General features: G+C 38.7%; 1 protein-coding gene across 1 annotated transcript in view; it reads right to left on the reverse strand.

Moving 5' to 3' along the window:
* The window catches only part of WNT2B (Wnt family member 2B), a 139,348-nt gene extending 113,506 nt beyond the window's left edge, over nt 1–25,842 (reverse strand). Inside the window, exon 1 of the mRNA XM_073667185.1 lies at nt 24,911–25,842. Within this exon, the coding sequence (XP_073523286.1) occupies nt 24,911–25,092 (182 nt within the window). The 5' untranslated portion in view covers nt 25,093–25,842. The remainder of the gene's footprint in view (nt 1–24,910) is intronic.
* Between the last annotated feature and the right edge of the window lie 341 nt (nt 25,843–26,183).

Consider the following 26,183-nt stretch of genomic DNA (forward strand, 5'->3'; position numbering starts at 1 on the left):
TTTACTTAGGTAGCAGGAACAGGTTAGCCGTTTTCAAAGGGAAGAAACAATGACTTGATGTGAAAAAAAACCCTGTTTTGGCTCCACTTCATATTTGTTTACCCTTAAGAGTGTCACATTTTGCTTTTACAGTGAAGGTCTAAAAAAGCATGCATATTCAATAGTCATCCCTTTGTCTGATGGCAATGATACACCTGTAATCCCACAAATATTTCAGTATACAGCTTGCCATGCTTGCCAGTACAACTGAGGGCCCTGTTGATTTCATTTCTGCTCCCCATTGCAACGGTTGGTCACCATTGCCAGTTTCATCGTCATAATTTTTACTGGGATAACTCAACCTCCTCCTCATACACCTGCTGTGTCTCCTCCTAACCCTTCCCCTCCTGCATATACTTCTGCATATAACATGGCACGTCAGGTCCTCAAAGGCCCCAGGGCGGTGATGAACATGTATAAGTTGCCATTCTTCCTCCATCCACTTTTGCATCATCATATTTTTTTCCAAGATAGATATGAGAAGGATGACATAGCTGATGCCACAGTTGTCCCTACTGACTATATATTCTTATCTACGGACTAAGACTACCTGTCCCATTTGCTATGTTCTTCAGTGTCCTATCAGCACACCACACTCTAAGTTTTAGGCTTTTCTATCCTTATTTGTAATGATGTGCATTGCTCCCTAACTACCTATCCCCAGGCTGTAAAACCCTAAAATGGCCACTGTTTTACCTGCCCTCATCTGTTATAGTGGCTGTGATATTCCTCCTTGATTGGCTGCACTAGACCATGTTATATTATAGCTGCAAGGCATTGTAGGGAAGTCCATGTGGCTGCACCAGATGCAATGTGAGACTAATCTGTAGCTATACAATATTCTGCCATATGTGCAATGGCACTTGCAATTTTTTGTCAAATTGCAAATTGTTTAAATTTGCTGAAACTATCAAATTTCATGAAATTTGACTCCAAGTCAGTTCACAGCAGATTGATTGATTCAATCATCTTGAATTAGAACCATTTTGTCTGGGTCTCCCACAGGTTACTACACAGAATTTTCTCACATACACTTTATAGCACTCCTAGAGTCTCGACATCTCATAATTACATAATTGGCTATCTATTATCATTGCAAAGAGGAAACAAGAAGGTAAATGCAGCCTGACAACGAAAGAACCTGGAATAGGTGAGTTACCCATTCAAACTCAGGTAGGAATTACATTATAAACCCCTTCACTGCTATCCATTAGGGATCCTAAAATTTACACCTTCAATGCTTTACACCACTACGAATGCCTTTACTGTCCCAGACCCCAAATCCTGAAACACTCTGATCACAGAGCGGATAGAGCAGCTGTACAATAAAATGCAGTCTGAAACCCTAAATTTACTTTAATTCCTCCATTTCTCCAAAAACAACTTTATGTGCTTAGTGTATCCGTGGCATGACTAAATGCCTCGGTACACCATTCCACTCGCTTATTTAGATTACTGCAACTCCTTATATGTTGATTATCAGCTTGCCAAGAACCAGCGCTGACTGAACCTCCATTATATAATCACTAACCCTCTGCAGGAGAGAGCAACAAATCACTCTCTCCCTGCTTCTGACATTACTTGTCTGCTCTGCTATCACTTCAGTGCGGTAGAAAGGGTACAAATCACTCTCTCCTCGCTGATGGTATCTATTGGGTGATGTCAGCTGCAAGGAGAGAGTGATTTGTGCGCTCTCTCCTGCACTGAAGTAATACCCCAGGAGATGAGCAATGTCAAAAGTGAGGAGAGAGTGATTTTAATTCTCTCTCCTGCAAAGGGACAGTGATCACGTAATGAAGGTTGATCTTCAGAAGAAACAGACTCTTGGTAAGCTTTCAAATCAACATAAAAGGAGTGGAAATAAACTAAATAAGCAGAGGTGCACTGAGCACATACATTTGCATATTACAATAAAGTTGTTTTTTGGGGCAACGTAGGAACAGATTTTAAAAACTATAAGAATGATTTTTATTGTTGCTCCATCTCCTACAAGGCTATGTGGTCAGCTTCAACTGTAAATTTGGGTTGACAGACTCCCTTTAAGTTCAGCTGAACAGAGCTAAGATAATGAGATCAGAAATTCTGAATACATCATTAAGAAGCCTCATGGCCACTAGAGAGATACTGATATGGATTCTAGAAGTCATAGATGACTTGACAAACCTTCATAGTGTAATACTAATAAGTGACTTTGTAGGACCACATTTTGATAACTGACAGTTTTGCTTCTTGGTGACTATCTATGGTATCCAATATGTTTTAGTAATTCATGAGCCAGGGATTTATTATGACTGCTATATTTGGAGTCATGACCCAACAAGCTTGTGTTTATTTATTTTTCCATCAATGAGAATATAAAAATGAGCAATTGTTCAAGGATTTATCTCTCGCAGCAACATAGTATGAAGCATATTGAAGTCCAAGATGCTCAATTCCTCTATCTCTTGATATCTGTTGCTAAGGGTATGGGGGGCACCATTCATGTTAGAAATTGGCAGATCTATTGACTTTGATCTAAAATATATGGCCTGCTTAGCCAATCTTATTATAATGAAGCCTTTCCCATATTAATGATGGAAATGCTTATTTTCAACATGAAAATCATGTCCTTTGTTTTGTACAATTCATAGAGCTTGTTTCAAATCTTTACATATATATATACACATATATATATATATATATATATATATATATATATATATACAGTGGGTGCGGAAAGTATTCAGACCACTTTAAATTTTTCACTCTTTGTTTCATTGCATCCATTTGGTAAATTCTAAAAAGTTCATTTTTTTCTCATTAAAGTGCACGCTGCACCCCATCTTGACTGAAAAAAACCCCAGAAGCGTAGAAATTTTTGCAAATTTATTAAAAAAGAAAAACTGAAATATCACATGGTCATAAGTATTCAGACCCTTTGCTCAGACACTCATATTTAAGTCACATGCTGTCCATTTCCTTGTGATCCGGGTTAGAAGGAAATAACCAACTTAAATAACAATCCCCTCCGTGTTACAGCACACCGGAGCGGGAATAGGAATTTGCACTATCTCCGTTAACTGCACGAGAGATGTGAGATAAATAAAGTATCTGTAGCCCTGTTGCAGCACAGGGACTACACAGTTGGCGCTAGGATGCGTGTGTGACTCACGCCGGAGTGTAAGTGCTCTTAGCCGGCGTGCTACCGGACTGAGGAGAATCACTCCTCCACGTGGCTCACAGGCGGTACTGGGAATACGGCGTCTGCAGACTGCTCGGGGTGTATGGTGACCCCCTAGTCGGAGCCAGTCTGTACGGCCAAGCTACCTGCCTATTTCCACTAGCCTGCCTATTTCCACTACACCTGCCTATTTCCACTAAAGCACACATGGAGCTCAAAAGGCCAAGCATCCACACAACACCATCACTGCTCAAAGATCAGAGCGCGCCGCCATGTTTGTGGGCGGGCCTTTTAAAGATTAAGCCCTGCCCACCGTCGCACCATTGGTGACATCACCCTCGACCAATCAGGCGGTGCCAGGTCACAGGATCAGCTGACTCCCAAACCACCAATCACGGTCCGCCATGTCACGGGCATGCTCAGTGCGGTGAATCCTGGACTTAGGCTGCAGTAGCCCTGTCTCCCTCTGCAACCTATGCTTCATGTTGCTAGGCACAAATACCCAAGAGACAAGCTGTACATCTCGAGCACCAGCTAGGTGTTGGGACTGACAACAATGCTGAGCAGAATCTACCCTGGCTGGACCAGAATGGGAGACCACAAAATCCACTGATGATTCTGAACCCATTTAAGATCTAGCAGACGCCCGACACCTAACATTGAGACAGAATTGTGGCAAGGCACAGATCTGGCCAAGGTTATAAAATAATTGATTCAGTTTTTCTTTTCTAATAAATTTGCAAATATTTTTGCCAATGACCATCTGGATGATCCAGAGGAGGCATGGGAGAAAGTCATGTGGTCAGATGAGCCCAAAATAGAACTTTTTGGTCTCAACTCCACTCGCCGTGTTTGGAGGAAGAAGAAGGATGAGTACAACCCCAAGAACACCCTTCCAACCGTGAAGCACCCTGGGGGCAACATCATACTTTGAGGTGCTTTTCTGCAAAGGGGATAGGATGACTTCACCATATTGAAGGGGGATGATGGGGTCATCACAACCTCCTTCCCTCAGTAAGAGCATTGAAGATGGGTCGGGGCTGGGTCTTTCAGCATGACAATGACCTGAAACACACAGCCACAGCAACAAAGGAGTGGCTCTGTAAGAAGCATTTTAAGGTCCTGGAGTGGCCTATCCAGTCTCTAGACCTGAACCCAATAGAAAAGGGAGGCCCCCTCCCCCCAATAGGGAGGAGGCCCCCTCTTCCCTCCGATTGGAGCCCCCGTGATGTCATCGCAGGGGCCTGATCGTTGCCATGGGACCCGATGTCGTCATGAGGCTCACCAGGCTCTAGCAGGTTAGTTAGATCATGCGCAGTGCATGATCTAACTAACTTGTGTCAGTGCAGCACTGACAGTTTCAAAGCATAGCAATGTTCGTGCATTGCTGTGCTTTATAACTGCGATTAGACTTCAAAAAGTGAAAGTCCCATAATGGGACAAAGTAAAAAAGTAAAAAAAAGTTGTAAAAATATTTAAAAAAAAATCACAAAATAATAATAATAATAAAGAAACAAAAATATATTGTACCCATAAATAAATATTTTTATGAAAAATAAAAGTACACATATTTAGTATCACCATGTCTGGAACGACCCAACCTATAAAAATGTCACAATAGTTAACCCCCTCAGTGAACACCGTAGAAAAAAAACAAAAAAAAACAAAACAAGACAAAAAACGATGCTTTGTCATCATACCACTGAACAAAAAGTGTAACAAAGTGCAATCAAAAAAACAAATATAAATAAAAATGGTACAGTTGAAAACGTCATCTTGTACTGCAAAAAACAAGGTGCCATACAACTCCATAAGCAGAAAAATAAAAAAATTATAGCTCTTAGAATAAAGCGATGCAAAAATAATTATTTTTTCTATAAAGTTTTTATTATGTAAAAGCGCCAAAACATAAAAAAAACTATATAAATGTGGTATCACTGTAATTATACTGACCCAAAGTATAAAGCTGCTTTATCAATTTTACTACACGCTGAACAGCATAAAAATAACTCCAAAAAAACAATTCCTGAATTGCTGGTTTTTGTTCATACTGCCTCACAAAAATTGGAATAAAAAGTGATCAAAAAATGCCATGTGCCCGAAAATGGTACCAAAAAAAAAGTCAACTCATCTCGCAAAAAAAAGCCTTCACATGACTATGTCGGCAGAAATATGAAGATATTATAGCTCTCAAATTTGGCAATGCAAAAACTATTTTTTGCAAAATAAAAGTTTTTTTAGTGTGTGATAGCTGCCAAACATAAAAAACAGATATAAGTCTGGTATCGCTGTAATCACACCAACCCGAAGAATAAAGTTGTCTAATCATTTAAGCCGCATGAGGAATGGTGTAAAAAATAAATTAAACCAATTTTTCACCTGCTGTTGATTTGTTCATTCTGCCTCCCAAAGAGCGCAGTAAGGCTCGGAGCACATTTATCCTGCACTTTACGCTGAGCGCTTACACCAGGTTTACCACGTAAATGTCTGAAATTCGTGATTCAGACGGTATTCCCGGTAGAAGATTCCCAATAATGAGGCAGATATAGACACTGTGGACACTGTCTGACTCGTGATCCGGCAGTGTCTGTCTTTTTAGGTGTGCATAAAAGTACAATCGGCCACAGTTTTGTGCACCTCTGAAAAAAAGGACAATGCTGAACAGAGGCCAGACAGAGTCCAGAGTAACTCTGCTGCCTCATTATAGTGAATGGATCTTTCGGGGGTTTCATCTGAATCACCTCACTCAGAGATTTAAACAGAAACCTTGATAAGTGCTTAGCGTAGAGGGCAGGATAAATGTGATACAAAATGTTATGTAAAATGTTCCAAATCAATCCACAAAAAAGCAAGTCCCCACTCAGGTCTGTCATCGGTCAATGGAATTATAGGGGCTTCCACGTTACTGATAGTACAAAGGTTCTGGAAAAGCACTTTGGCTCCTCACCCCCCAAAAGAAATCCAATGAATTCTGCGCTTCCAAATCCAAATGCCCCCCCCCCCTTTGTGCCCCACAGTGTACGTAAACCACAATTAGCATCCACATGTTTGGCATTTCTGTAGCGAGGAGAGCCCGCCTAATTTATGGGTGCGTGTCTCCAGAAGCATGAGCTGGGCACAACGTACTGGTCACTACAACATACTGGTCACTACAATGTGATGGGGACTACAACGTACTGGGGACTACAACGTACTGGTCAATACAACATACTGAGGACTACAACGTACTGTGGACTACAACATACTGGGAACTACAAGGGCTGTTGCAATTTTCACTCAGCAACATTCACCGCTGCTTGTTTTGGGAAAACACCCATGGAGTCAAAATCATCACTACACCGGTAGATAAATTCCCAAAGGGGTATAATTTGCAAAATGGAGTCAATTGAGGGGGAATTATGCTCTTCTAGTGCTCCATTCCAATTCATTGAAAGGCGTATTTTTTAAAATGGGGTCACTTGTGGGGGCTCTGCTGTTCTGGCACCTCAGGGACTCTCCTAGTGGATCGCGGCACACCATAACAGTAAAATCTACACTACAATATGGTGTTCCTTCCCTTCTGAGCTTTGCACTGTGCCTGAAAAGTATTTCCCAAGTACATGTAGGGTATTGGCGCACTCAGTAGAAATTTTTACAACAAACTGAGGTCCATTTTTTCTTACTAGCCCTAAGAAAAATTAAAAACTTGGGCTAAAACAACATTTTAGTGGTAAAAATGAAATTTATTCATTCTTCACCGCCCAATGGTATAAAATTCTGTGAGGCACATGTGGTGTCAATATGATCACTGCACTCCTAGATTAATTCATTGGGGGTTGTAGTTTGTAAAATTAGGTCACATATGAGGGGTTTCTGCTGTCAAATGGTGCTCCTTCCCTTCCGAGCCCTGCCATGTGCCGAAACAATAGTTTTCCCCCACATATAGGGTATCGGCGTTCTTAGGAGAAATTGCACAATTTTTTTTAGTCCAATTTCTCTGTTACCCTTATGAAAATAAAAAAATTGGGGCTAAAAGAACATTTTTGTGGAAAAAATGTGATTTTTTGTTTTCACAGCTCAATGTTATAAATTTCTCTGAACCACCTGGGGGTTCAAGGTGCTCACCACACATCTAGAAAAGTTCCTTGAGGGGTCTAGTTTCCAAAATAGGGTCACTTGTGGGGGGTTTCCACTGTTTAGGCACATCAGGGTCTCTCCAAACGCGACATAATGTCCGCTTTCGATTCCAGCCAATGAATCAAACAGTGCTCCTTCCCTTCTGAGCACTACCGCGCGCCCAAGCAGTAGTTTTCCCCCACATATGGGGTATTGGCGTGCTCAGGAGAAATTGCACAACAAATTTTGGATTCCAAATTCTCCTGTTTCCCTTGTGAAAATAAAAAAAATTGTGTCTAAATTAAAATTTTTGTGAAAAAAGTTAAATGTTAATTTTTTCCTTCCACGATGCAAAAATTCCTGTGAAGTACCTGAAGGGTTAATAAACTTCTCGAATGTGGTTTTGAGCATCTTGTAGGGTTCCGTTTTATAGAATGGTGTCAATTGCGGCGTATTTTCTGTCATATAGGCCTTTCAAAGTCATTTCAAATGTGTTGTTTTTTCTAAAAAAATGGTTTTGTAAATTTTGTTGGAAAATTGAGAAATCGCTGGTCAACTTTTATCCCTTTTAACTTCCTAACAAATATAAATTATGTTTCAAAAATTGTGCCGATGTAAATTAGACATGTGGTAGATGTTATTTATTAACTATTTTGCGCGACATATTAAATTAAAAGTTTGACAAATTTTCTAAATTTTTGCCAAATTTCTGATTTTTTTCACAACTAAACGCATTTCTTATCCAACAAATTTTACCACTATTATGAAGTACAATATGTGACGAGAAAACAGTCTCAGAATCAGTGGGATCCGTTGAAGCGTTCCAGAGTAATTACCTCATAAAATGAATAATAGCCCCAAAAGGTCAAGTTCACTTGCCAATGAGGTAAATTTTTTTGATTAATAAAATAACCTATTAGACCAAAATATATTTCCTTGTTAGTGCAATGACAAGAAAAATTATAATGTATATGGTCAGAACCATATCCTATAGTGGGCCCAAGGAGCCCCTAATTTGATTTGATATGAATATCTTCCCTTAGGGATGTGGTTCTATATTTGCTTTTGCAGCTTCTACTTAGCATTAACTCTTCATACAAAATTACAATTCATGATGTTTATGCTATTAGAGTTTGTGCTAAATCATTTTATTGATTATCAGAAGACATACAAATATTTTATAATAGGGGTTACCTGTCTATCACAACTATAGTTGTAGCTCTTTATACTAATAAAATATGAATAAAACATTACCTTCTGTGGATATAAAAAGTCTACACACCCTTGTTAAAATGCCAGTTTTTTGTCATGTAAAAAAAAATCATACCAATAAAAATAATTTAAGAACCTTTTCCTCCTTTAATGTCTCCAATAACCTGTGCTAATCAATTGAGTATCAAGCTGAAATCATTTTGAGGGGAAAATAGGAATAACAAAACTAAAATAGTGAGGTTGCATAAGTTTGAACACCCTCGTATAATTGGGGATGGATGTGGTTGTGTTCATAATTAGCCAATCACATGTAAACTAATGTTATATAGTAGTCAGTACGCCACTGCCATAATTAAACCGATTCTGATTACACCCCCCTCTCCCCCCAAAAAATAGAAGTAAAAATTGGCTTTCTTAGTTGCATTCTAAAGCAAAAGCAATAGTCCATTAACAGCTAACAACCCAGGACAGGTATCTCATTGCTGAAAGCTTTCAGTCAGGAAAAATGTACAAAAATTAGATATACCATGGAGCACTGTGAAAACGGTCTTCAAGACATGGCTTAAATTTGGCACAATAGTGACATTACTTAGAACTGGATGTTTCAAAAATTGATGAAAAGACAAGAAGAAAATTGGTCTGGGAGCCTGCCAAGAGGCCTGCAGCAACATTAAAGGAGCTGCAAGAATTTCTGAGTAGTACTAGTTGTGTATTGCATGTGACAACATTCTCTCATATTTTTAATATGCGTGGCCTGTGGGGTAAATTGGCAAGACAGAAGCCCTTTCTTACAAAGAAAAACATCCAAGCCTGGTTATGTTTTGCCAAAACCTACATCAAGTCTGCTAAAAACATGTCGTAAAACATTTTATGGTCTTATGATACCCAGTTTGAACTTTTTTGGCCATAATTGCAAGAAATATGTTTGGTGCAAGGTAGAGATGACTAAATTGCTAAATTGATCAAAGGATGATTTCGTTTGAGTGAAATCTCCTGAAGTTTGCGGTTTTACACAAATTCTAACGCTTTGAATTTCGATTTGCAGTTTGGAACACAAAACTTGCACAGCACCATTTCTCATACTGCTGAACTATCAGAGAGTGGGCTAATGTCTTTTTACGCGGCTATGTGGGCTTCCCCATAATGCCCTGCAGCTATGATATTTACCGGATTACCATACCTTATGCAATGGCGGTCAGTACCTGGGCCATCACTGATCAGCAGTTTCAAGTGTAGCAGAGTTTGTACAGCACAGCCATTTTCCATCTCCAAAGTCACTGGGTAAGTCTCTCTCTGCTGTAGAGTATAAGCTTTTATGGTCAGCAGGGTTCTTTCTCTCTCTTTAGTAATGTGTAAGCTCTTATGCTCAGAAATGTTGTCCCTCTCTCTCTATCTCTCTCTCTTTCTCCTATAGAGTGCATGCTTTCCAGAATTAAGATACGCGCAAATGTAATCACTCCAAATCAAATTTTTGCGGAAAACTCTGTGAAGCCAGTGAATTCAAAAGGTCCACTCATCTCTAGCATAAAGCCAACACTGTATATCACCAAAAGAACACCATACCCACAGTGAAGCATGGCGGAGGCAGCATTATGTTTTGGGACTATTTTTCAGCAGCTGGAAGTGGGCCTTTAGTCAAAGTGGAGGGAATTATGAATAGTTCCACATATCAGTAAATTTTGCCAGAAAACCTTCAGAACTCTGCTAAAAGCTGAAGATAAAGAGGATTTTACTAAACTCTCCTCTCTCCAATCCATCCTGTATGCAGCAGCCAGGATCATATTCCTCGCCAACCGCTACACCGATGCCTCTACCCTGTGCCAGTCATTGTACTGGTTGCCCATCCGATATAGAGTTCAATATAAACTCATCATTCTCACCCACAAAGCGCTCCACACTTCAGCACCACCCTACATCTCCTCCCTCTTCTCAGTATACTAGCCTACCCGTGCCCTCGGTTCTGCTAATGTCCTAAGATTAACATTTTCAATAATCCGAACCTCCCATTGCCATCTTCAAGACTTCTCACTAACTGCGCAAATTATTTGGAATGCATTACACAGGACACTTCGAATAATTCCCAATACCCACTGTTGTAAGCGTGCCCTAAAAATGCATTTCTTTAGACAGGCCTATTGCCTCAACATAGTTATCTAACTATCCCTGTTTTGCCCATATAAAATTTTCTTCAAATCCAGGACCATCATGTCATCTGTTCACACACCCTACATGCACTTAATGGCCCTCTATGTCCGTACACATACTGGTTGGTGACCAGTTCATGCAGCATCACGTGAACATCCTATTTATTATATTTATGACTGGGTCGTACAATACATGCAATTGTCACCACCCATCTTTCGTGTCTCCCCTATTTGCTCAAAGATTGTAAGCTTGCGAGCAGTGTCCTCACTCCCCTTGGTATGTGATGATGTTTCTGTGATTAGTGTTATTCTGTAATGTCTTTTATTGTCTGTACAAGTCCTCTCTAAAATTAAAAGTGTTGCGGAATATGTTGGCACTATAGAAATAAAATTATTATTATTATTTTACATTTCAGCATGCCAAGATCCCTAAGCATATCTCCAAATCAACAAAAGAATGACTCAGCCTGAAGAAGATTGAAGTTTTGGAATTGCCCAGACAGAGTTCAGGGAAAATTTGTGGGTTAACTAAAGAGGGCGCTGTACACAGGTGATTCCCTTGTAATCTGACAGATTTGGAGTGCTACTACAAGAAAGCGTGGACAAAGATTGCCTGTTCTAGATGTGACATGCTGATAGACTCCTACCCAAAAAGATCAAATTCTGTAATACATTCAAAGGATACTTCAACAAAGTATTAGTTTAAGGGTGTACATATTTTTGCAGTTACTTTATTTTACTTCTCTATTTTTTTTTTCCACCTGAAAAGATTTCATTTTTTCTTTTTTTTAATTGAATTGTATAGATTATGGATGACATTAAAGGGGTGGTCCGAAGGTCAAAGAAATTTTAATCCCTGTCTATTTAGTGCCATAATCTAAACTAATTTCTAATATGCTTGCACTAAAAATTCAACACAGAGGAGAGCGCACTGTCAGAGCATGGTTTCAGGGTACCGGCGTTCAGAGACCAGCGCCGGCCCCGCAAGTGAGATCAATTCCAGGGACAGCGCTGTTCTCTGCACCCCGCTGGGTATTCTGACACCGCACACTGCGCTCTCCTCTGTGTTGCCGGTTCGTTACTGCTGATCTGAGCTGGTGACACAGAGCGCGCGCTGTAATTGTGCACATCGCACAGTGTACAGCAAGTAGAGACTAGCCCAGCCCCTGAAACGAGCATCACTAATGACCCTTCGTTTCAGGGAGGGGGAAGGGGCCGCACCAGTGACTGCATCCTCCGTCCCCCGATGACGCTTCATTTAAGTATCCCAGCATGCACTGGAATTGTCAAACAAAGTGTCATCACACAGGAAGTAGGGAAAAAAAATACAATAGCAGTTAGTGTAAATGAATAATACCTCCCACACACCCTACATGAAGGGATCGGGCAAGCAAAGTGAGCACTCAGGTAATGCTTAGAAAAATTATACAACTTTTATTAATTTCATAAAGAGACATAAAAAAACACACATAGAGTAAAAAGCAGGTGCCTCTTGTGTGAGGGAGAAAACACTAGCGGATCAGTGCATACAATATTACTATTGTTATAAAGCCGTAGAATGCGGTAAATATCAAAACAGTATTTGTAAGTATCCATAGAGTCACCACATATAAATACACAGATAGTATTCCCATTGGGTAAAATGTTATAGATATGCTACCATATATAGAGGCAAATTAAATTAAATTATTAAACACATACTGAGACAAAATGCTAGGCAGTGTGCTTTACGAAGTGCAAACCTCACCATAGCATAAAGAGTCTACTGGGGTGTAAGGTAAGTATTATCAAAGTGCAAGTGCATCATAGCAGCATATAAATACATTTGATAAGCCAAATGGCTAGAAATAGCAATGTAGTAGATAATTCATATATAATGTAAATCATGTTTTACTTAAATGTGATGCTTTTCCAGGCAAATAGTGGCACGATCTGTCAGGCGTCCCTTAGCGCCGACGCACGTTTCATGAACACTTCCTCAGGGGGTGTGATAGCAGTTAGTATAGATAGGGACGGTACAGAATTTGTAATGCAAGCATACTGGAAATTGGTATAGATTATATAACACTAAATAGATAGAGATATAGATGAAAATTTCTTTGGCCTTCGGCCCACCCATTTAAAGGTGGAAAAGGCTCTGAAACAATTCATCTTGATATGATTTTTTAAATGACAAAAAACAGTCATGTTAACAGGAGTGTGTAGCCCTTTTATATCCAATTCATATGCTAATCCTGAAGACCTGACCCAATTAAAATTAAAAATAATGTACATAAATATGACACAAGAGCATTTACATTTGAGCTTATAAATGATATGTGAGCCTTCAACTTATTGATATTTATTCTGTATAAGACAAGCTATAAATTTGGTTGCTTAAACATATGGAAATTGTGTCCATTTAGTTAATTTTAATCCTTCAAAACTTTTCAAAAACATTATAGCTAATTTCTTAGGATATTCCCTATGTGGCATAAGAGATTGGCATTTGATATCATTACACAAAAGTACTGTGAAAGATACATCCCGGCTCAGAGCGTAGGAGGAAAGACGTATGGTCCAATTAAATGGGAAACTAAAGTATATGAAAAATGAGGATGTATACACAAGTTGGAAGTCTTGTTTGCCTGACAAATTCTTCCCAGTGACTCATTATCTAATGATAGTTTCCCCATTTGAATTCCATAACAGAATTTTCTACATATCATTCAGTACTGAGTCACCAAAGAAGATTCCTCAAGTTACTAAATTGGCTGTTTTGACTTTAAAAGGACACCGGGGGAAACAAAACTGGATTTAAATGAATATTAATTGATCTGTTAATAAGGTCACCTGGCTAGAATATACAGTACATAAAGACAACTTTACGGAATATTATACAAGCTTCAGGTCAGAATAACAAGCTTTGGCTATTCATAGAAAGGGTAAAATATATGTAATGCACAGAGAATAGTCGAACATTAAAGTTGGGGATCATATACACACACATACAGATACACACATACAAGGGAGAACACACACATACAGATACACACATACATATACACACACACGCTCACACATACAAACACACATACACACACATACAGGCACACACATGCTCACTCACATATACACACTCATACACACACATGCAGATATAAACACTCATACACACATACAGATACACACACGCGCTCAATCACATATACACACATACAGATACACACACACACATATACACACACATGCAGATATACACACACAAACACAGATGCACACACATACAGATACACATGCTCATACACATATAAACGCATGAATACACACACATATACAGAAACACACAGACATACAAACCCATATATACAGGTGCATCTCACTAAATTAGAATATCATCAAAAAGTTAATTTATTTCAGTTCTTCAATACAAAAAGTGAAACTCATATATTATATAGAGTCATTACAAACAGAGTGATCTATTTCAAGTGTTTCATTTCTGTTAATGTTGATGATTATGGCTTACAGCCAATGAAAACACAAAAGTCATTATCTCAGTAAATTAGAATACTTTATAACAATAGCTTGAAAAATGTTTTTAAAATCCGAAATGTTGGTCTACTGAAATGTATGTTCAGTAAATGCACTCAATACTTGGTCGCGGCTCCTTTTGCATCAATTACTGCATCAATGTGCTGTGGCATGGAGACGATCAGCCTGTGGTACTGCTGAAGTGTTATGGAAGCCCAGGTTGCTTTGATAGCAGCCTTCAGCTCGTCTGCATTGTTGGGTCTGGTGTCTCTCATCTTCCTCTTGACATTAACCCATAGATTCTCTATATGGTTAAGGTCAGGCGAGTTTGCTGGACAATCAAGCACAGTGATACTGTTGTTTTTAAACCAGGTATTGGTACTTTTGGCAGTGAGGACAGGGGCCAAGTCCTGCTGGAGAATGAAATTTCCATCTCCAAAAGCTTGTCGGCAGAGGGAAGCATGAAGTGCTCTAAAATCTCCTGGTAGACGGCTGCGCTGACTTTGGTCTTGATAAAACACAGTGGACCTACACCACTAAAATTTCCGGGTAGACGGCTGCGCTGACTTTGGTCTTGATAAAACACAGTGGACCTACACCAGCAGATGACATGGCTCCCCAAACCATCACTGATTGTGGAAACTTCACACTAGACCTCAAGCAGCTTGGATTGTGTGCCTCACCACTCTTCCTCCAGACTCTGGGACCTTGGTTTCCAAATGAAATGCAAAATTTACTTTCATCTGAAAACAACACCTTCTACCACTGAGTAACAGTCCAGGTCTTTTTCTCCTTGGCCCAGGTAAGACGCTTCTGGCGCTGTCTATTGGTCATGAGTGGCTTGACACAAGGAATGCGACACTTGTAGCCCATGTCCTGGATACGTCTGTGTGTGATGGCTCTTGAAGCAATGACTCCAGCAGCAGTCCACTCCTTGTGAATTTCATCCAAATTTTTGAATGGCCTTTTCTTAACAATCCTTTCAAGGCTGCGGTTATCCCGGTTGCTTGTGCACCTTTTTCTACCACACTTTTTCCTTCCACTCAACCTTCCATTCATATGCTTGGATACAACACTCTGTGAACAGCCAGCTTCTTTAGCAATGACCTTTATGGCTTACCCTCCTTGTGGAGTGTTTCGATGACTGCCTTCTGGATATCTGTCAAGTCAGCAGTCTTCCCCATGATTGTGGAGCCTACTCAAACAGACTAAGGGACCTTTTTAAACTCCTAGGAAGCCTTTGCAGGTGTTTTTTTGTTAATTATTCTAATTTACTGAGATAATGACTTGTGTTTTCATTGGCTGTAAGCCATAATCATCAACATTAACAGAAATAAACACTTGAAATAGATTACTCTGTTTGTAATGACTCTATATAATATATGAGTTTCACTTTTTGAATTGAAGAACTGAAATAAATTAACTTTTTGATGATATTCTAATTTAGTGAGAAGCACCTGTACACACACATATGGATACACACACTAATATTTTCCATTTTGACTGCTATAAAATGCATTATAGCGGAATTCAGTTAATTTGCCATTTAAAATGCAAGATCTCTTCCTATTTGTTCTCTGTTTCATTTCTTTTTGAGTCCGTCCAATAATCTGAAATGTTAGAATATAAAATAGCTGCCATTTGAAGCCTATGTTGTAGATGAGCTGCCTATCTAGATGTTTAGAAGTCAAATTTGTTGTTTCAGGCACCCAGAGTCTGGCTCCCTACCTGCAGATAATAGCCCCATAGCATTGGCATTTTTGTATAACTGGACCTTTACATTAATCATTATTATTGATACTAAAATGTTTAGCCTGGATGTTTTATTTATTTTCATTAGAAATTGATCATAAATTATGTTCATTTACATAACATTTGTTTGAATTGGGTTATTTCAGTAAATTGTTAACTTATATCTTGGTTATGTAATTTTTCTTTAAAGGGGTAGTTTCACCCTGTCAGATCTTATTAAAATGAAGACAGCTCTGTGATCAGCTGATCTCCACGAGTCAAGCTTCTTAAATTCCTGTAACTAGCTGTTATCACTGGGGAAAGTTACGGCTAACCATTTATCTGCAGTTACTTTGCTTTAACTTTAGAATTGCATGGTGGCCATTCAATACATGGAGAGGCCCCTCTGGCAAAGCAAGAGCTGTCAATACTTGAAGTTTTCCACTTCAACTCACAGAGATGAGTCCTAGGATAGTGACCCTTCTCTCTGATACTCATATGTTTTAATATGGCATAGATAAATGGGTTTTCTTCCTTAGTTAAGCCTTAGTCAAGCAAAAGCAGTAAACTATCATTAGAACTAAAATTTTTGCCTTCCTATTATCACATCCTTTTACTACTAAATTATAGCAATTAGTATTTATAGCATTTGGCAAACATTAGATATGATTAGTTAATGGTGGTTAGGATATTTAAAAGGGTTGTCCTATATACATTTGACACTCAGTGGCTACTGTTCCCAAACATGGGGATGCCTAAAGTTCTCTATGTGAATGACACACTGGTCTACTAACTTTATTGGAGTTACTGTAGTAGGCTTCCCATTTGCTCACTAACAATTCATTCCCACAGATGACTTCAGGCCTCTTGTTTGCTGGATTAATGGGGATTCGCAAAAATTTTTGCTTCCATACAATAATCAAAAATGTTAGATAAATAATTTACATTTCATTGATTTGCTGTAGACAAGGGTTCCATAACATGAGGTTTTGAATCCATATATGTTGTTTGAGGCACCCAGAGTATGGCTCCCTACCTGAAGATAATAACAATGATATCATAGCATTATTGGAGCTTGGCACCATGACTGGATTTATATCTCTAGCAGTAGACAGCAGGTTAAGAACCACATCATTGGCATCCGGCTCCAGGATCAGAATCATATAACAGGCATTAGCCTCTAGTCATCATTATTCACACTAAAATGTTCTGTCTAGTAAATGACAAATAACTGGCTATAAATAAGTCAATTGGGAGTCGTTTACTGTCCTGTTTAGCCATTCTGACCAGGATTCTATGCACACAGAATGATTGTTCGGTGCACATAGAATATCACGTTATCGGCAGCATATGTGCAGTTTACATGGGGCGAAGTGTTGCTGATAACACAGATTTTTTAACCTGCTTAAAAATCATCACACCCAATGAACGAACATTTTGCTTGTTCATTGGGTAATTGCCAGACTATTCACATGGGCCGAATTGGGAAGAAATGTTCCTAGGAACTCTCATTCTTGATTATTGTCTCATCAAAATGGGCCTTTAGTTATAACATCTGACAAACAATTTCTAAAGCAATACATGTACTCTGGACCAGGGGCGCAATGTTCATAGCAGCAGACCATGTAGTTTTGGGCCCGTGACCTGGAGCACCCCCCCCCCCACTCCCACTGCCTATCATCAAAATTTTAACGATATCTGTACCTTCAGATGAATAGAATGGTGCCAGCTCATCCTGTGAGTCTGAGGTTCAGTACAGCAGTTGCAATTACGTTACTAGATTGATCCTGCTGTGCAGAGCCTCAGTCTGCACACTGCACAGACCGAAGCAGTGCCTTAGGGGAATGGGGAGATCTGAGCATTATTATTATTATTTTTAAGTGTAAGCACTTGTTGGAGGGCTGTGTGGGACTTGTGTGGGAGCCATCATACTGTTTATATGGGAGCTGCCAAGGTCATCATACTGTGTATAGAGGAGCTGTGGGGGCCATTATACTGTATGGGGGGTTGTGGTGACATCATACTTTGTGGGAGCCATCATACTGTACATAAGGGAGCTGTCCATTATACTGTGTGGGGGACTGTGTGGGCCATCATACTGTTTATATGGGAGCTGCCAAGGTCATCATACTGTGTATAGAGGAGCTGTGGGGGCCATTATACTGTATGGGGGTTGTGGTGACATCATACTGTGTGGGAGCCATCATACTGTACATAGGGGAGCTGTCCATTATACTGTGTGGGGAACTGTGTGGGCCATGATACTGTTTGTGTGGTGCCATCATATTGTGTCGGGGGGATTGTTGGGGCTATCATACTGTGTGGAGGCTATTAAACTCATTGTGGGGGAACTATGTAGGCATCATATTATGTGGGTGGCACTTTAAGAGCGTCATGCTGTGGGAGGTATTATACTCGGTTGGGGGTTGTGGGAGGCAGACTGTGTGGGAGTCACTGTGGCACATCATACTGTGATGACTGTGGCAGCATCATAATGTATGGAGGTAGCTGTTGCGGCATCATACTTTGCTGGAGGTCCTGTGGAGTCATCATACTGTGTGTGTGGTGGGGGACTGTGGTGTGAAATTGTGTATGGGGAGGAAATCACAGTGGAGGTATAATGCTGTGTGTAAGAGTATATTCTACAAGAGCCATGAAAGGGAGATAACAATGGCTGAGAACAATACGAGGAATCAGTATTGGCATAATTACTGTGTATGCTGTACAATACATGTCCTTCTCTTTGCTTTTAAAGGTTGGGAGATATGACAACCCCCTACCTTGTCAAGTCTTTTTGGGGGAGTGGGGCCCAATTAGGACTTTTGCTATGATTTTTTATAAACGCACCTGATATGGGCGGTGAATATCAATGAATTACAGTCTATGTCTATATTAAAAGACAATTATGCAGAAAGGCAAGTGTTTGCAATGTCAGTTATTGGCTCATAATCATGCTAGATTATGGAGTCAATAATAGCATTTTCATTGACCCTTAATGGTCGTTCCAATTGGCCATTGGAATGAGATATTCACACTTAATGCAATGTTCTTATTATTAACATGCCTAAACTAGACTTCGATATTTCATTCATGGGAGTCGCTTTCATAACATGCCCTATTTTCTATAAAATTAAATTTTTAATAATACTTTCACAAACCATTATTGAAAGTGTTACACCAATGCTTTGCTATCTTGAATTTACATTATTGACCAACATCATAGATTGAAACGTACACAAATTATCACTTAAAGGGTCTTTCCCCTTTCAGAAAATGTTCGTCCCCAGCTATAGTTTGTTATAATAAAAAAAAAACAACCAAAAAATGTGCTTTACTCACTATTCCCAGGTCCAGCGCTGAGTCCCTGGCACTGCTCCTGCTATCCGGTATTGGATGCAGCATTGACGTCACATCAAGAGTGTGTCAGCCAATCAGTGAGCTGAGCTCACTGATTGGCTGGAATTCTGTCAACATGATGTCTGCACTGCATCCAATACCGAACATGAGGAGCGGCGTCATGGACTCAGCACTGAACCTGGGGAAAGTGAATACAACACATTTTTTAAAAATAAAAATTGCATCCAGGGATGAAGATTTTCTGGAAGGAGACAACACCATTTAACTTTTGAAAGATAATATAATAAGGAAGCAGTTTGCTGAAATAATCCGCAAATTCCACAATTCTCCACAGGAGGGACACATGAGACCGATCAGGGTTTTCAATAGTCTGCTTCTCAATGGTCGTCAGAGAAATATGTGAATGATCTGAATCTCAACCCAAGTCTTGGCATGTCTTACACGTGGTTTTCAGCAAGTTTGGTGAATTAAAAGAGCGGAAAGTTTTCATTTTTCTTAGAGCAGAACCAGCAATCACATATCAATTTGGTTTTATGTATAACACTTCATTGGCACTGCAAGGCCTAAAATCTACTTTTGACTCCTTAGTGATATCTCTGTGAGTATGACCTTTGGGGAATGGTTATGAACTGTAGAGAAATGTCAGTTTTCAAGACTTGTGACTCACACAGGATGGACCTTACATTGGGTTACTTCACGTGGCATCAGTGGGCACGCTTCCCACATATGGTGTTCATACAGTCAGTACTCTAGTGCCATATATTGACCAAATAACATATTTATCTGGTTGCATAAACAGTAATGCTGTTCCCTGACGCAACCACCACCCAAAGCTCCAAAAATAATATACTGCACGAACCAAAATTAATAGGGGGTCACAAACTTTACATGACTGGGAAAGCTGATACACCTTATGCAATCACACAGGTCACAAACCCTTAAAGCCCCAATATACATTAAACTAATGTCAGCCAAATCCACTTATGTCGACAGATTTAGCCAACACCCTAATGTGTATGGAAGCCTACAAACAATTTATTGTTGGGGGAAATATTGATTTGGCATGTCCGCTTTCGGCCTGCCAATCGTATCCTTTCCTGGCGATATAAGCTGCTGCTGGGTATGTCTGGTTACGGCTCTCTCATAGAGCGTGCAGAAGAGCTTGGCTGAATGAGACCTCCTATGTATGGAAGAGGCGGCTGAGATGGCCAAACCATCGCTCTTCCGACAGCCATCTCATATGTATTGCTGGCTTAAGGCTTGTCCTAGTAGCTCAAATGACACATATCCGTTTTAATGCTTTGTCCCCTTGTAAATTTCTCTTGCACAGTGGCGTTCTCAGCCACTCTGCTGTGCAGGAACTCTGGTGGCACCTTTAACATAAATGGAGCTTGGCCGCACAGTGGGTGGCTGGGGTGGCACTAAGCAGGAAAAATATGAAGGGTACAGAGTCTTATTCTCAGGATCAGATGAGATCCAACAGTCCAACCTCTAACAATCATAAAATTATGGCATATTCTACCGATATGGAAAACGCCCTTAAAAGAAATGAAAGTTGAGATGGATGGATCCCAACCTCTTACAATATTTTGTATGTAACTCGGTTACCTCTCATTATTTGATTAGGTTCTGCTATAAATTGTGTTACTACTCATATAGGAGGGTTTTGACACAGTTGTTGGCTTATTTGAAGCATTTTCATGTACAGATGAATCTATGACCTCCGGTGTACTCAGTAAGAAATCAAATACCATGGCATTGTTGAAAAGATGTGTAGATGTTTGACAGTCACAGGGTCTTATTCATGAGATCAAAGTATTACAAGGTTTCCTACAATCTTAATATTGGCATGCCAGATATTTAGAATATAGTTTATGTAAGGAAATCCAGATTAAGTTTATTATACACTGGAGTTCCCAATGTTCATAGTAATGGTGTGATGCAGGAAAAGTCGGTATTGGCTACACTCATCCAATATACATGAAGGGATACAATAAAAGTCACAAAAAGTCTTCCATATCGTCAGAATAGCTTAAATGGAAAAAAACATCCAAAATTGATCTTCTGACAGAAAATCACATATGGAAAGTCTGTGATCAGCAACAATATCTAAAACAAACACATTGCTGTAAAAACATTATGAAAACTCATAGAGCCGACTCCGGAATCTAATTTACCATAAATCTGAAGCACCAGTGATGGTATCAAAGAGATGTCTGTCTTTGAAGAAACAGGTCTGAACGTCTGACTTCATGGACCCATTGTGATCTTTTCACATGTCCAAAAGACTTGTCAAACACATCCTTTTGGATATATTCAATTTTAAGAAGCTTGTTCTTTAAGAAATCAAGTTCACAAACCGTCAAACACCCAAGAGATCCTGGAGATAATAGTGACTTCAGTAACATGTTATGTTGCGTAGATGTTCAAATAGCACACATACACCACTTCTTATAGTAAATATACTTTACAATAAACCTTTTATTTTAGACGTCTGTGGTCATGCCATGTCAGATCAAACTGTGATAGAAAGGACCTCAGTCACTCAGGTCTCTCTCACTACAGTCTATAGTTCCTCTGTAACAGGTTCTAGATTCAAATGTGGGTCCAACTAAATGTAAAAAATAACATCTCCCGATCTCAAGTCTCCTAATACCCCAACCAATGATTATTGATCGTATACATTTCCTTTTTTTATTTAATGACAGACCAGCTTTCTGCTAAGAAATGCAGTCACAAAGGAGGAATAGTTTTGTAAATAAGACCAAAAAGGATGTGCGGAGTCAGCTTACTTATATTTCTACCCCTTAAACTAAGTCTAGAGGGTCTCAAACAGAAAAAAGTAGCTGGGAGAACATCTAAAGGGGAATGAAACTCAGTTTTATTATAAGGAATGTCTTTAGGATCTACACTGTTATTATGTTTTATATGATTGTGAGAATAGTATGTTTGTCACATGTCCCAGTAAATATACCGAACAACTATGCTTACTTTACTGAAATTACGTGAGGTCTAGATGTCTGTCAAGGTACTGCTAGCTCTGTAAGAAACAAGGGTTTTAGTGTATCTGTTCACAGATACATAAAAAAGAAATATTGAACAGCAATAGTGATAGATAAGTAGATAGATAGATATGTGATAGGATAGATAATAGGATAGATAGATAATAGATAGATAGATGTATGTGATAAATGTGACAATGGGGACCAGTTATTATTAGCTGTTTTCACACAAACGAAGCTTAGTATTAATACTGTGACTTGTGGAGCACAGGGCAGGCTCGGATTTGTGTAAGCTCTTGGCTAACATTCTGGAGGAGTATTTTAGTATTATGTTTTATGACCACTACGATTACATATGTGGATTGTTCTATGGTCCAACAAAAAGAAGGACTACACACCAAAAAAGGACCGCACACATGACTTACTTTATGTTAACGCGTGTGAACACATAGAGATATTACCATTACTGCCTCCTAGAAACTCACAGAACATCTGTACAATTATACTGGTGATTTTTTATGTGCTACATAGATTAGTCTACCTTGAGTTCATCTTCCATTATAATCTTAACACGAGGACATAACTATGTTGATTGACCTCTATGGGCTATGATTTGATGTTTTCCATTCAGTTTTCTTGAGTGTACATGGCTTGTCATTGATGTGTGACTGCTGATCATTGGTATATGACATGCAGCTGCCTACATCTGACCACTTCTGACTCAATTCATATTCAGCAACTGATGGTTTCATGATCACTCTCATTGTGACTGCTGAGGTTGTAAGTATTTCTTGAATTTCAGCAAGAAAACAAAAACTGCTTTGCTATTTTTATTTTTTTTTTGCTGGGTGACAATAAAATAAAGAAATCAAACAAAAAATGTGACAGGAAATAAACTTTAATAGTGTGAACCCCCTAATGTTAACTATTTCTTTGCCTATTAGTATTGTATTACTAGCTTATTAGTAAATGCTGAATAAATACAATGAGTATTCTCAGTAGCATCTGTCTATCTATCTATTTATCATCTATCTGTCTATCCATCATCTATCAATCATCTCATATTTTTCTATTTTTCTGCATCTATCTATTGAATGTAGATTTTTCCCATCTACCTATCAGTCTCATATATTTCTGTATCTTCTGTATTTATCTAATTTATATAATAAATATATCTATCTATCATCTATCTATCCATTTATCTTTTTCATATGTATATCTATCTAATAGCTCACTCTATCTATCACATATCTATCTATCCATCTATTTATCTATGTATTTATCTATCTATCCATATATATATATATATATATATCAGTCTATCTATACATCTGTCTCTCTAGTATATATTTATATATCCATATATCTATCTATTATCTATCTATCTATCTATCCATTCATCTAGTTATCTATCGATTTATCTATCAATCTATCGATCCATCTATCTCTCTATTATATATCTATATATCCATATATCTATCTATTATCTATCACATATCTATCTATCCATCTATTTATCTATGTATTTATCTATCTATCCATATATATATATATATATATATATATATATATCAGTCTATCTACACATTTGTCTCTCTAGTATATATTTATATATCCATATATCTGTCTATCTGTCTATCCATTCATCTAGTTATCTATCTTTTATCTATCAATCTATCTATCCATCTATCTCTCTATTATATATCTATATAGCCATATATCTATCTATTATCTATCACATATTTATCTATCTATCTATCTATCTATCTATCTATCTATCTATTCATTTAGCTATTTTATATGTATCTATTTCCTATGTATCTATCTTTCTACACCTTTGTATCTATCTATCTAGTGCTCTAATTTCTATTTTATCTTCTATCTGTATGTTTGTTACAAAGATTATTTTCTGAAATGCTCATTTCCAGGCTGCCAGCTCTTTACACACAGAGTAACTGTGACAGAAAGCTCTATAAGAATGAGCTATGTCCAGAATGTAGCATGAATATTTTAATGTCTGGCCTTAAGGAATTTGTTAAGCCCTGAAGGGTCAATCTTATTGTCTAGCTTTTATCTTGCCCGCAGATCAGTCGGTTCAATATACAAATTGCAGTGTATCGGTTTAACTCCTTTCCAGCATGTCTTGAATACCTTATTACAAGTCACACTTTGTTGGAGAATGCCTGTAGATCAGCTCTAAAACAAACAGCTGCCTTCCCAAATATCTACACCACCTCATTGTTCCAGCCAAAATATACTTGTAAAGCTTTCACACCACTAAATATCCCCGTGTCCACATAACTAGGATCTGTGCATAGTTATCTGCTGGAAGCAATGATAGAAAGCAGTTTTTGTGCTCAATATAAGATAATAGACTGATGTGGATCAGTCCAAAACTACAAAGGCTAAGTTGTCATGTGCAAGATTAGTGCAGAAGAGATAGATTTCAGGTATACTAACCCAAACGAATGGAAAAAAAAAGAAAGTTTTCCCCCCTAAAAAAAAGTTAACAAAAAGCATTGACTGTAATCTTTTAAATCTCTTCCCCTCAAGGTATTTGGAAGAATGGGTCTCATTTTCTTGCCTGCCTTTTAACTGTTTAAATGCATTAAGCAAATGACAGGTCCATGTGGTAGAGTGTTAATGGATGGGCTACTTACCACCAGGAAGAATCCACTCTTGGGGTCAGAATCAGCAGTATTAATAGGTAGGCAACATACATCCTGCAGTTTATTTGTACATTATCTGATGAAGCAGTCCTGTGGTAATGCCTTAATCCTGGAGATGAAGAAATTCTAGGGTGACTTCTGAATGGATCTGCTGGATGAGATAGTCTCAGCATAGTTACTGTATGTCCACAAAGTGCTTTGAAGGCAGGAGAGAAGGACACCTGGTAATCCAGATTATCATGCAGGTAAGGGCTTCACTTTCATAGCCTTGTTTGCTTACTGTCAATATTTTAATCCAAGGTGAAAAGAAATAGAATCTTCCAAGATTTCAAATCCTCCAGTCTTTATATTTCATGTTGGAAAGATAATTCACACCTTCCTTTTAAACTGCCCATGATGTAATTGTCCTTGAAGCAAGGATGAGATCTAAGTCTTAGACTTCTTTTCCAGGTTCAATAGCTAGAAATGTAATTCTGTATTTTTGGAAATGCAACATAAATTGGGAACCAGTGCTGCAGAAATATCATAGTTTCCTCAACTAGTTAAAAAATAGATATATAGAAAAGGATGCTGAAGAAATTCTTAAAAAAAAACTTGGCTGCTTTTGTGTCCCTGGAGATGGAGGAGGGAAACACATAGGTTCTGGATGTTGCTGGTGGTCAGGTCTTCCTTGTGGAAGCTGTGATGAAGAGGACAGGCTGGGATGATCTGACTTGCCCCCTTGCTCTGTGTCTCATTGGATAGGGAGAAGTTTGATGAATTTCTGGATTCACTTGAGAGGTAGCAGATCCCAGAGTTTGCAGAAACTCCCACTTAGTGTGAAAGTGGCTTTGCATTGGGTGAAGATAGACTGAGCTACCTATGCAAAGGGCTGCAGCAGCAGCAGTATACCACCACCTGCTGCTGTGATACAGACACACAGATAGTAGGAGGAAGACACATGCATTCAGTTATAGACTGTGCACAGGGTTAAAGCTGACTCTGCATGGTCTTAGTGCTCTCAGATTCACACTACATCATTGCTGCAAAAAAAGTGCCATTTCCTTAAAAGAATGCTGAAAGGAAAAATCTAAGTTTGCTCTTATAAAGATTAATAAATTGTCACTGAATACTAGGAGGAACTAGAATGTTAGGAAACTGTGTTTTGTAGAATAGACTAGATCAATCCAGAGTATTGTATAAAGATCACTTCTGTCACAATGACAAAAAAACTATCGAGAAATCAAGATATCAGACTTGTAGTAAAATATTTACCTATAATTAC

This window comes from Phyllobates terribilis, unplaced genomic scaffold, assembly GCF_046119375.1.
Source record: "Phyllobates terribilis strain yellow unplaced genomic scaffold, ASM4611937v1 Scaffold_2__4_contigs__length_985480577, whole genome shotgun sequence".
In the NCBI taxonomy this organism is placed as follows: Eukaryota; Metazoa; Chordata; class Amphibia; order Anura; family Dendrobatidae; genus Phyllobates; species Phyllobates terribilis.